The following is a 12233-nucleotide window of genomic DNA, read 5'->3' on the forward strand; positions in this document are numbered from 1 at the left end:
GGTTGGGGTCAAGGGCTAGATCTGTGTCTATCTCTCTCTCAATTCGTGTGTCACCTAAGTTGGACGGACTACTGATAGTGAGAGTAGGATATGATATGCTCAGGTCTTCATTAGCTAGATCATGCATAGTGTTTAGAATTTCTAGGTCATTGGTATCAAGAGATGCGTGTTCAATAATGTTCGTATTTGGTGTCATTGGGATAGGATCAGGTTGCTGAATTTTCCTGCGTGCAGTGTGGATTTTACACAACTTAAGCTTTCTGACAAATTTATAAAAATCAATGCGTATTTGTGCGTAATCAAGAGGACAATCTGGACAAAAGGATAAACCCAAAGCTAGAACATTTTCATCAATCTCCATTAAAACCCTCTTAGAGAGGTTCATTACCGTAAGTGAGGTCGTATTGTTCATGTTTGTTTCTTCGCCAGTTGTCCGCGTGTTCCCATACTGACTAGCTTGCTCTTTTCTTCTGCGTTGTCTTCTTTTCGTGCTCTGGTTGCGCCTCCTCTGCCTCTTCCTCGGTGTGGCTCGCCTTCTTTCCTATTGGAACTGTGGGGAGAACTTCTGTGCAAGATATAACGGTGGCGCCCGTTGACGAGCCCCAACCCGACTGGCTGGGCATTTCACTTTAGCTCCAAAACTATATATATATATATATATATATATATATATATATATATTTTTTTTTTTTTCACTGAAAAAACCATAGGTTTCAGAGACGTTATAGTTAGAAATTAGCATTTAAAAAAACTTTGAAATTCACTAAAAAAACATAGGTTTCAAGGGTGTTATAGTTAGCCTGACATTTCACTCGTACAAAACCATAGAAATTCCTCCGTTATAGTTAGTTCTGCTAACTATAACTCACGCACACGCAATGCACTGCTGATGATGTCACATATTACATAATTCATGACATGTCTGTGACCGGCTTCAGCACGGTGGTCTGTTTGAATCGGTTTGAATCGGTTGTGTCGTTTCCAGTGTCGGAGCATGTCAAGCCGTGGTGTCACAGGGAAACTGGGAGATGGAGTCTCACTACCTCAATAACTATCGCACTATCTTGCTCACTCAATAACTACATCACTAATTCTATCTTCATCTATATAAAACAAAATACATCTCTCTAACTTACTCTCAAATACTACCTAAATAAATATCACACTCTATCGCTAACTAACTAGGTCTCTCAATAACTATCTTCCATCTCTAGCTGACTCAATGCTACCACAGCATCACTCAACACCACAACACCATCACTCAGTGCCACCACCCACTCTCTCTCACTGACTAACTAACTAACTGACTCACTAACTCTCACTAACAAACTCTCACTGACAGACTCTCTCACTAACTGACTTACTAACTCACTGACTGACTCTCACTGACTCGCTCTAACTAACTCACTCTCACTTACTCTCTCTCACTAACAAACTCTCACTAACGAACTCTCACTAACAAACTCTGACTAACAGACTCACTCTCTCTCACTAACTGACTCAGCCACTCTCTATCACTTACTAAATCACTCACTCTCACTAACTATATCACTCTCTCACTGACTCACTGACTCACTCTCACTGACAAACTCTCACTAACAAACTCTCTCACTAACTAACTAACTCTACAACTCTCTCTTACTAACTAACTCTCCGGATCTGTCTCACTAACTAACTCTCCCACTTTGTCTCACTAACTAAATCTCACACTCTCTCTCACTTACTGACTCACTCTCTCTCACTCACTAACTACATAACTCATCAACTCTCTCTCACTGAGTAACTATCTCTCCCACTCTATTTCACTAACTCTCCTAGTCTGTCTCAGTCACTAACTCTACCACTCTCTATCACTAACTAACTGGCTCACTCACTCTCTCACTAACTAACTATTCCACTCTCTCTCAATAACTAACTCGCTCTCCCACTCTCTCACTAAATAACTCTCCCACTAACTCTCCCACTCTCTCTCACTAACTTACTCTCCCACTCTCTCTCACTGACTAACTATACCACTCTCTCACTAACTAACTCACTCACTCTCACTAACAAACTCTCTCACTCTCAATAACTAAATAAGTCTCCCACTCTCTCACTAACTCTCCCACTCTCTCACTAACTCTCCCACTCTTTCTCACTAACTAACTCTCCCACTCTTTCTCACTAACTAACTCTCCCACTCTTCCTCACGAACTAACTCTCCCACTCTGTCTCACTAACTAACTCTCCCACTCTCTCTCACTAAGTAACTCACTCACTCACTCATTCTCAATAACAGACTCACTCACACACTATCACTAACACACTCTCAATAACACTCACTGACTCAATCACTCTGCCACTCTCTCTCAATAACTGACTCTCACACTCACTGACTCACTCACACTCACTGACACTCCCACTCTCACTCACTAACTCAATCACTCTCACTAACACACACTTATTAACACACTCTCACTGACTCAGTCTCTCTAACACACTCTCTCTAACTCACTCTCTGTTACTCTCTCTAACTCACTCTCTCTTACTCACTCTCTCTTACTCACTATCACTAACTCACTCACTCTCACTAACAAACTCACTTACAAACTCTCACTAACTCTCCCACACTCTATCACTCACTTACTCTCTCACTAACTAACTCACTCCCACTAATAGACTCTAACTCACTCTCTCTAACTCACTCTCACTCATCTGTCACTGACTCACTCTCACTGACTCACTCTCAATCACTCTCTCACTCACTAACTAAATCTTCCACTCTCTCTCACTAACTAACTCTCTCTCACTTATTAACTAACTCTCCCGCTCTCTCTCACTAAATAACTCTCACACTTTCTCAGTAACTCACTCACTCACTCTCACTAACTGAATGACTCACTCACACTAACTCACTCTCACTCACAGTAACAGCCTCTCACTTACAAAATCACCCACTCTCTCTCGCTCACTAACTAACTCACTCTCAATTACTAACTGGCTCACTCATTCTCACTAATAGACTCTCTCACTAACTAACTCTCACAATCTCTCACTAACTAACTCTCCAAAACAAACTCAATAACTAACTCACTCACAATAAATCATTAACTATCTCTCACTAATTCACTCTCTCTCACTTACTTACTAACTAACTCTCTATCACTGACTGACTCTATCACTTACTCACTCTCAATAACTCTCTCAATAACGCTCTCTAACTAACTCTGTCACTAACTGACTCATGCAGAAAAAAAATACTAACTCGCTAAAAAACAAAATCACTCGCTGAAAAACTCACTCTCGCTAAAACACTTATTCACTCTCACTAACTTACTATCCCACCAACTCACTCTCTTTCACTCAATAACTAACTCACTCTCTCACTCACTCTCACTAACTGACTCTCACTAACTCTCTCACTCTCACTAACTGACACTCTCACTAACTCTCAAACTCTCAGTAACTAAATGCCTCTCTCACTCTCACTAACTAGCTCTATCACTCTCTCAGTGACTCTCACTCTCACTAACTTACTCTCTCACTCTCACTAAAACACTAACTCTCACTAACTAACTCTCTCTCACTTACTGACTCTCTCACTCACTCTAACTAACTAACCTTCACCGTCCTGTTATTTATGCCCCCCCCCCCCAAAAAAAAAAACCATTGGCATTGCCAATAGGTCTCGCCTTGGGGACCTTATAAATGTTTAGCCATTCAACGATTGTTGTTGCACAAAGGATATTGTGCTGCATAACTAAATAATTATAAGGTCCAGAAAGCGAGACCTATTGGCTATGCCAATGCTTGTTATGTATGGCACCTGATTGGTGTTTTTACTACATTAAAAACCTAGTTCAGAACAAAAAACAAACATTGTTTAAGACTGACAAGAGCCGTTGGGGGCCGATCTACACCGTGCTTGTTTCAATGAACTCTACTTTGCCACGTGCTGTGTACACCAGCACTTCCGGTTTTGCGCACCTTTTATTCACCGGCGCACGCCAGCTTCTGATGGTCGCTCGTTCTCCCTCCAGCCACACACTTCATGCAGGCGTCGCTCATGGCGCCCACTACGCCCTTTTCAGTACAGAATCTCCAGTGGCAGGAAACGCCCTTCCCAGGGCCGTGAGGCCTGTTTGACTTGCATTCATCATTACTGCATGTCTGTGACGCAGCTAGTTGAGGATGGTGGCTAGTTTCGGTACAGAGGCGGCATAGCCCAGGTTTAATATATTACAGAAGCCGCGTGCTTCCTTCATCCACTCAACGCTCTAGAAATATCTTGTAGTCCCCACCTTCCTTTCTCCTTCTTTAAATATCACGAGCCTTCACACCTGATGTCATCATCTTCAGCGCATGGGGATTGGTGGGCAGATTCCATTTATTATCGCTCAGGTTTCTCGCTATATCTTTCAAGGCGCTACATATAGTTTGTCTGCACGAACTACAAATGTGGCCATCCCTTACCTTGTTGTACAAGATCGAATTCACCTTATTTGTAAACTGAGTGTTTTTTTCAGGATTCACACTAACATTACCCCGTTAGTGGGGTTATGATGGAATATCTCTTTATTACAACAGCTTTCTTTATTTCTTTAGGTTCCAGGAGGTCAAAGGTCAGTTTAAGCAAAATCTTAACTTGAGCTGATGGCTCCACATCATCATGGTTCAAATGCTTCAGGCCAGGGGTTTCCGACTCTATGGCACTATGGTTTGGTAGTTTAGTATAGTGGGTTTTATAAATATGGCTATTGATGCGTTTATTGAAAAAAATAAACTATTATCCTTATTAATAGAAACACCCGTCTCAAACTCGACATCTATCTCGACATGCAAGTATGTAGCCAGGCAGGCCCTGAGACCAAGGCCAGAGGTCACTGATTGATAGGCCACAGAGGCCACAGGTGGGAGAGTGCATAGCTGACGGGCAAACACGCGGGCAGGCAACTCTCGATCAGTCCCACAGATAGGTGCAGCGACATCACAATGGTAATGGGAGATTGCCCCCAATAAAGTACACTTGTCCTGAGAGGGGACGCATGCTTCGAAAAAATCCATAAAGTCAGAAGCCACATGAGTTAGGAACACATAGCCAATCAGGACCTAGCGCACGTAATAGTCACACGCTCCTTACGCCAGATCTCTGAACACATTCTCCACTGGCCACACTGTCCACGCAAAGTCGAGACCCACCTGTAATAACAGCTGACCATTCACTTATGACCGTAAGCCAGCAACCAACATTCCTCACTATATATGGTGCGCCGGATACGTTTATGGCTTGATGTAAAAATGTATAAAAGACTAATGCAAACCCTATGTAAATCGAGACAGTCCTTTGACCTTGAGCCTGTAACTGTTCTCCCAGACGCATTGTTTAATTAAACAAAACTGTTCCTGTTTTGCCATACGCCTCTTCTCCTATCTTTTTTTTATTGAGGAATTTGAATCTGAGCAACTGTTTCATTGATTGGATTCAAAACCACAAGTACCAGAATGCATGATGGGGACTGAGTCCTTGATGAATATGGCATCATCAGGTGGCCTTAAAGATGCTGTTACTAAATATTCATCTTGCACTTGGAACTTATCTTCTGCATCAAGCTCTCTTGGCCTACAATTTCTTCAAATTGGAAAACCCATCCTTCTGAAGGAATTCTGCGGGAAATCCCATTGTCTTCCGCCCCCTGCTGATTTGTGTGTGCATTTTGTATTAGTTGATTTATTGTGCAGCACAAGCCTCTCTACAAGATTTACATAGTGAATCAATGTCAATCCTTCGTTTTGGTCAGTTAATTTGAATGGATAAGTTTAACACGCGACCTACGTACATCTCTGTGACAATTATTTCCAATTGTACGTCTTGCCGTTTTAGGGGTTGAGAACAAGGGAGGTTTGTTTCAAAGGATAGCTTGGCAAGCAGTTTGTTGGAGACTGTAGCTGGTTTTTGAAGGGTTGCTTTGAGGGTGAACTTCCACATTTGGAGACATGGAGGTACAGAATTTGGAAAAGGAAATATCATCCTACCTAGTCCTTCTTTTGTAAAAGAATAAATGCTAGTACCTATATTTTTCTAAGCTGCTCGCCGATGTTGGGGTTGCTAAGGACCAAGGCTGCGTAGTCTTAATTCTACCTCAGGCCTCTTTAATCCATCATCAGAAACACCCTGCCTCTGGATCTTACTCTTGCAGTTTCTTTTTCCTCCCTGCTTTCGACCTTTGTCCCTGTTTTCCATCATTCTCTTCCTTTCCTCCTTTTTCTGCATTTCTCTCTCTCTCTTTTTACATGTCAGACTCTGATGATTAAAAATAAGTCCTGGTCCCTAAAAAAAAAGTGCTGGTAGGCCCCACCTACAACCGCCCGCTCAAATTAAGCACTGGGCCTACCATAATATTGTAGCCAAAATATGGAGGACAAAATATCAACAAGGTGAGGGCACATAGATAAGAATAGGTTTTACTCCTCATGTCTGTGCCTTTCTGATATCTACAAGGTACGCAGATGTGGAGTTAAGAACAGTAAATCTGTACCTGTGTGTATATATGCACTTGACTCCTCGATCTCTTGGTTCATCGATATTTTATGTACAATATTATGGTAGGATGACATTTCGTGCTCCATATTCCGGACAACAGCTCATGGAGCAAGGAGCTTCCTCTAAGTGGGCTCCAGTAAACGGGTACCTTCATTTTGAAGGGCTGGAGACTGAATGCTATACAGGGTGGCGTGAAGGTGGCATGGAGTATATGAATTGGAGTGCGTAGGGGGCTGGTGGACGTAGCAGGTAAAGTTTTAGGGACGATGTATTGGTAGACAGTCACCCATTGTGGTGATGGGAGGTCAGTGTTTGGGTAGGTTGGCGAGGCTACAGATGGGAAAGTTAGTGAATGTGTCTAGCGGGTAAAAGGAGCAGAGTGGTAGACCTAACAAGAGTTGATTTTATTCACTAGTAGAGTGGTTAAGGCCTTGGCAGTTTCCAAACTGATGAAAGGGTGGATTTTTCATGTTTAGTGTTTGAAACCTGTCTTTGGTGCGATGGTGGATATGAACAACCTCAGAAGAATGCGGAGTTGGAGGATGCAGAGGTTTGTGGCAGAGGGAAACGAAGTTAGTGTGTCTGGAAAGCAAAGGATTAGGTTAGGTTGGTGGGTGTGGGGGAAGCTGGGGAAGAGGTTTTCAGTTTTGGATGAGTTAAGCCTGGCAGAGCGGGATGCTTTCCTGTGGCACAGAGGTTCAAGGCGGTGGGAGAGGAACAGTGGTGCAAATGAGGAAACTATTTGGGCATCATCAGAAGCGGTGGGAATAGCCACAGGAGGCGATGTTGTCACCAAGGGATAGAGGGAGAGTAGAAGAACCAGGATAATGTCCTGAGGGCCCTCAGAGTTTTGAGGAGTGCCGGTTAAGTGCAAGGACCAGGAAGCAGGCCATGATCATTGAGAGAGGAAAGATGAGAATCAGTCAAGGACTGATCAGGTGATAACTGAAGTAGGGAAGGGTTGCTAGCATTGTAGGTGATGGTCGGCGGCAAACAGAGAGGCTTCAAGGAGTCATAGGTGTGTAGTTGCGAAAATGCCTGGGTTGGCATAAGTGACAACACAAACCCTTTCATTCTTATGACCTCACCACATGTTCCCCCTGGTCTTTCAATGCCCTCCTGACTGGCTAGCGCAGGGTTCTCCAAAGTCGATCTTGGAGGGCCGGATCCATGCCAGATTTTTAGCATATCCCCATTTAGATAAATGTAGTTATCTTAAAAATCTGGTATGGATCCGGCTCTCCAGGACTGACTTTGGAGAACCCTGGGCCAGTGGAACGGCAAAAGTGGAAACTATTGAATGAAAGCAGAGTTATTCACTTCCTCTTCCTGATGCAGCCTCCATGACCACTGAGCCCAGGAGTAGCAGGGTAGTGCTGGGCACCCATGACTAGTGAGGGGGGAGTAGCTGCTACCTATGGCTAATGCTAATTGACAGCCATTGGGACTGCGTGGAAGGGCACACACAGCTATCTTCTTAGTGGAATACGTTTCTACAACTAATAAAAGGTTTGCATTTCGCTTTTTAGGTGTGACTTTTGTTTTTTTCGTCATAACCAAAAGTTACATAATTTAACATATGTACGGTGTATTTAATTTTTGATGTTATTCCTGCTCAGATTATTGCGTCTCTCCCTGATAGTATAGAAAATATGGTGTTTTTTTAAAACAAAAAAAAGTGTGCATTGAATTTCAATTTGTTAAAAATTATAGATATTTACATGTAATAAACAAAATAAAAAATATCTATTACAGTCAACGTAAAACGTGATAGGGACTAAATAATGGACAGTGAAGACTTCATAATTTAATCTGGTTTATTAAAGTAATTTTATTTATTTATTTATTTATTTATTTTCAGGACCGAAGCAATGACTTGAAGATGAACAAGAACTAAAGATTCAGAATGAACAAAGGGAGGGAGATGGTGAGTTACCAAAATGTAGTGCTGCGCTGCTGTCAGAAGGACTCCTGATGTTCGCGATTAACCTATTAGCATCGTGCACTCTGCTGTATTTATTTTTGAGAAAAAACACTCATGCCATTATTGTGTGGAGCTTTCTGTGGGTGATAGAAATTGTGCAGTTTTTCTTGATCTAAGACACATACTTCTCTTGTTGGTGGCCACATGAAAGAGTTCTGCATTTCAGGCATTTAAAGGGCAATGTTGTAAAATAAACTATGATGCAACTGGTGTGATGGTAGTGTTTGTTTTCTTGGTTGGCAGTCAAGTTTTATTCATGTTTGTTTTTCACTTCAAAGAGCAACACGTCACATTTGTTTCAAAATATGAGAGGGACTTTCATCTTTTGTAGCTGGTGTGTGAGAGTGATCTGCTCAGAACTATAAAGAAAGTGCAGTTAGTTCAGAGTAGCGAGGGTGGACAAAACGATGGACTGGAATGCAGCCCCTAGAAATGATCAGCCGCTGAATAATTCAATGATTGCACTCATGACTTTTTTATTTTTCTTGGTGGTTACAGTTATGGTCGCTTTTGTTATAACTGCTTGCCGGTGCATAAAGCTGCTGTGGTTCCTAGTATTGTGGCAGATCTTGCTGCTGCTGGGGTTCCTGCCCCCGTGTCAGTTTTTGTTGCTGCGGTGTCCTTGCTGCTGTTACAACTTTGCAGACTGATGTTCCTCGCTGGTGCCCGTTGCCCATGTTGTCGCCCTCAAGGTGACCGCTATAGTCACTGCTGTGGCCCAGAGGTGGTTATAGCTGTGGTTGCTGCTGCGGTCCCTTGCGCTGCTGGCTGCTGCTGCTTCTGAGGTCCCGGTTGCGGTGCTAGCTGTTGCTGCTGTAGGCCCGCTGTGGTTGCACATAGACATCTAAACCCTATAATGTGATTATGGACTATTTTTTGGTCCTCCTCACCAAATCAACAGTCAAATCCCCCTCTATAGTCTCTGTATGCTGTTTTTAGGTCTCGCCTAGCAAACGCAGCGCATGCGCTGCTTCGCCTTGGCGAGACTATTGATGTCGGTTTAGTGCGCAAAGGGAGACAAACCATGTGCGCGCACGGACAGGCGATGTGCACGCGCATGGCGTCTCCTCTCTGCCTCACACGCTCCCACAGAGCGCTCACACGCTCCCACCTCGCGCTGCAACTATACAAGGCAGACACGCGCTTGTTTTCTATTTGTTTACTCTTTTACTTGGTTGCAGGGGCTTTATGGGAGATAATGTGCTTTTTAGTTTGGAACTTGTCTCCCCCGACAAGCGGGGCCATCGGTGCAGCCTTTCTCTATAAAATAATTATTTTATTTGCGCTTGGGAGGTTCATAAATGGCATGATTTATACAGATTTGCTTTGGGCGGCCGGTATACGCTTGCACCTCCCAAACTGCTCCCCGTTATGATCCCGACGAGGTCTGGTGAAGGGCTGATGATTCCTTTCTGCTTGGGAGTCCCGGACGAACTGGTGAGGCACTAGGCACTGATTAAGGGCAAAAAAAAAATTCTTACTACATCACCTCTACCTTATGATGAGGCGTAACCCCTCCCCCCACCGCCTCCGAGAGGGTGGCCTCGAGAATTAATTGAAGCAAATGTATCGTGGAACCCCAGTGGGGCCATTTGCCTAAAATGAAAGAGTATTTATTGAAATCCCTTTCATGTGACCCACGAGTATAGCCCCAGGTGGCCCTCGGTATTGGCTTCCGTCCCAAAACGTGTCCTTGGCTGAAGCCGGAATGATTAACCAAGGACGTGGACTGACAGCCTCTCCCGGACTCACTACCCGGGACCCAGGATGCGCGAGATTTTCACCACCACCACGTGTATTTTCACAGACATAAAACAGTGGAGTTCAAACCCTCTTGCTTTTAACCTGGTCTTTCTTTGCACCATTTGGAAAAAACACAAAATCTTAAAAATACATACATTTATTGATAAAGGCACGCATTAGGGTAAGTTTCCTGCTAAACTACATAAAATAATTTTTCCCCCATAGCCTTATGGATGAGTAACAGCTCTTAATTCTAACGTTAGCCCATTTCCGAATGCTATCAACACTGTAAAATAATGTGCACAAGATCACGCAGCTTGTTTACGAGGAAAAAGTCTTAATTTCCCACCTGACCCAAGAGAAGTATACAGAGCCTGAAAATAGCCTTCTCGGGATTCAGGTGTTGTTTATTTCTTATGGTCCTTAAAGAGGATTTGTGTTTATTTGGAAGAAATAGAGGCGTTTTGGACCTCCTAATTCAAACGTCAACTGTCGCAGACCTGGTGCCACCAAAAAACTACTTTAAATTGTGATTCTGATTGATAATAGTAATATAAGTAATAACGTGATTTCTGCTCTGTTGTTTCTTTGTGCTTTACATAAAGAACGTCACTATTACTGATTCTGTGCTACTCAATTACCATACCTCAGAAGGATGAAGGCTCACCCTGCCTTACCAGGATCTCTAGAGCAACACATTGTGTAAAAGGTGAGTGTTCAGCTCACTGAGCCATCCCACCAGCTCAAGACTTCTATGGTTCATCCCACAATGGTCCCATTAAAAGTCCTATGACATGTTCAACTATGAGTAGGGCAGATTGACAATCAGGGCCAGAGTAAAACAAGCATTTTCACTGCAATAGGTCTTGCATTTACGCAAGTTTGAGCTATTGACATTGTAAATAACAATGCTTTTTATTTTTGTTTTCGTTTTTAAAACATAAATACAAGGGCATTGTCGTTTACAATGGCAAAAGCTTAAACTTGCGTAAATGCGAGACCTGTTGCACTTCAAATGCTTGTTTGCTGTTCTATCAGCCCTGGGACATCGCTGTCTCTAGTCTGTCCTAAAATTGGCTGCAATATGAGCCTCTCTGTAAACATCTGGGCTATAGAAGTGGTCTACATTGGATAGGGGTTAAAAACATTTCATACATGAGCTTGGAGAGGTGCTTTTAGTTAAAGCTTGAGTTAAGGCAGTGGTCCACACAAAATTTTAAGGCGACTAAAGGCAGACTATTTCTTTTTATAGATGTGCACGATCCTCCATAGTGGTCACAATTAGATGGACTTTGTTTTCCGCTTTCGAGTGAGAAATTGTGGCTTTTGCGCCTGGAAAATGTATCAAATGGCATGAAGTTGCCCAGTCACATTGTTAAGGCTACAAGGAGGATACAGGCGTTTCACCACAGCACCTTCTGAACAGGGCAGATTATTGAGCTTGCTATATTATTTAGTATCCCCCAAATGTATGCTCATCTTTCGTTTTCCCCTACACAGTGCTGATCATATCCCATCTCTACACCTCTGGTCATGAATTCACTAACAATGGCTTCAGCATATATCTTAGATATAAATCTGATTAATACCAATATCTTCCACAGTAAGGAGCGTCAAGCATCACTTTAAAATTCGGTTCAACTTGAGTTCCGTATTTTCCCTTACTTCTAGTTCAGCACATTTATGGCCAACATGGATTCTTTGACTTTTCATCCACTCGCGGTGTTCACCCTTTTGCCCAATTAGAGTCCCTCACAGTTCTGCCTACCACCAATTCTCTAGAGATTTGAGCTCTAATGAATGAATGAATATATTTTATTATATCAATTAACAAAAATTGTTACAAAAAAGTGCCCTATAAAATATCCACAAAACTTGCTTGCTACAGTAGTCATCATTAACTACTACAAATTTGGATGCGCTACATCCAGTAAAACAAATCCTAAAAATACAGATCATAGATAATAAAAACACTAAAACCCATGT

General features: G+C 42.7%; 1 protein-coding gene across 4 annotated transcripts in view; it reads left to right on the top strand.

The window, feature by feature from the left end:
- The window catches only part of KLF8 (KLF transcription factor 8), a 763154-nt gene that overhangs the window by 329729 nt on the left and 421192 nt on the right, over positions 1 to 12233 (top strand). For all 4 annotated transcript variants that reach the window (XM_085630698.1, XM_085630697.1, XM_085630699.1 and 1 more), the window contains one exon: positions 8382 to 8447. In XM_085630698.1, coding sequence (XP_085486824.1) covers positions 8427 to 8447 — 21 coding nt within the window. In that variant the 5' untranslated portion in view covers positions 8382 to 8426. The remainder of the gene's footprint in view (positions 1 to 8381; positions 8448 to 12233) is intronic.

Source organism: Triturus cristatus, chromosome 10 (assembly GCF_964204655.1).
Source record: "Triturus cristatus chromosome 10, aTriCri1.1, whole genome shotgun sequence".
NCBI classification, from domain to species: Eukaryota; Metazoa; Chordata; class Amphibia; order Caudata; family Salamandridae; genus Triturus; species Triturus cristatus.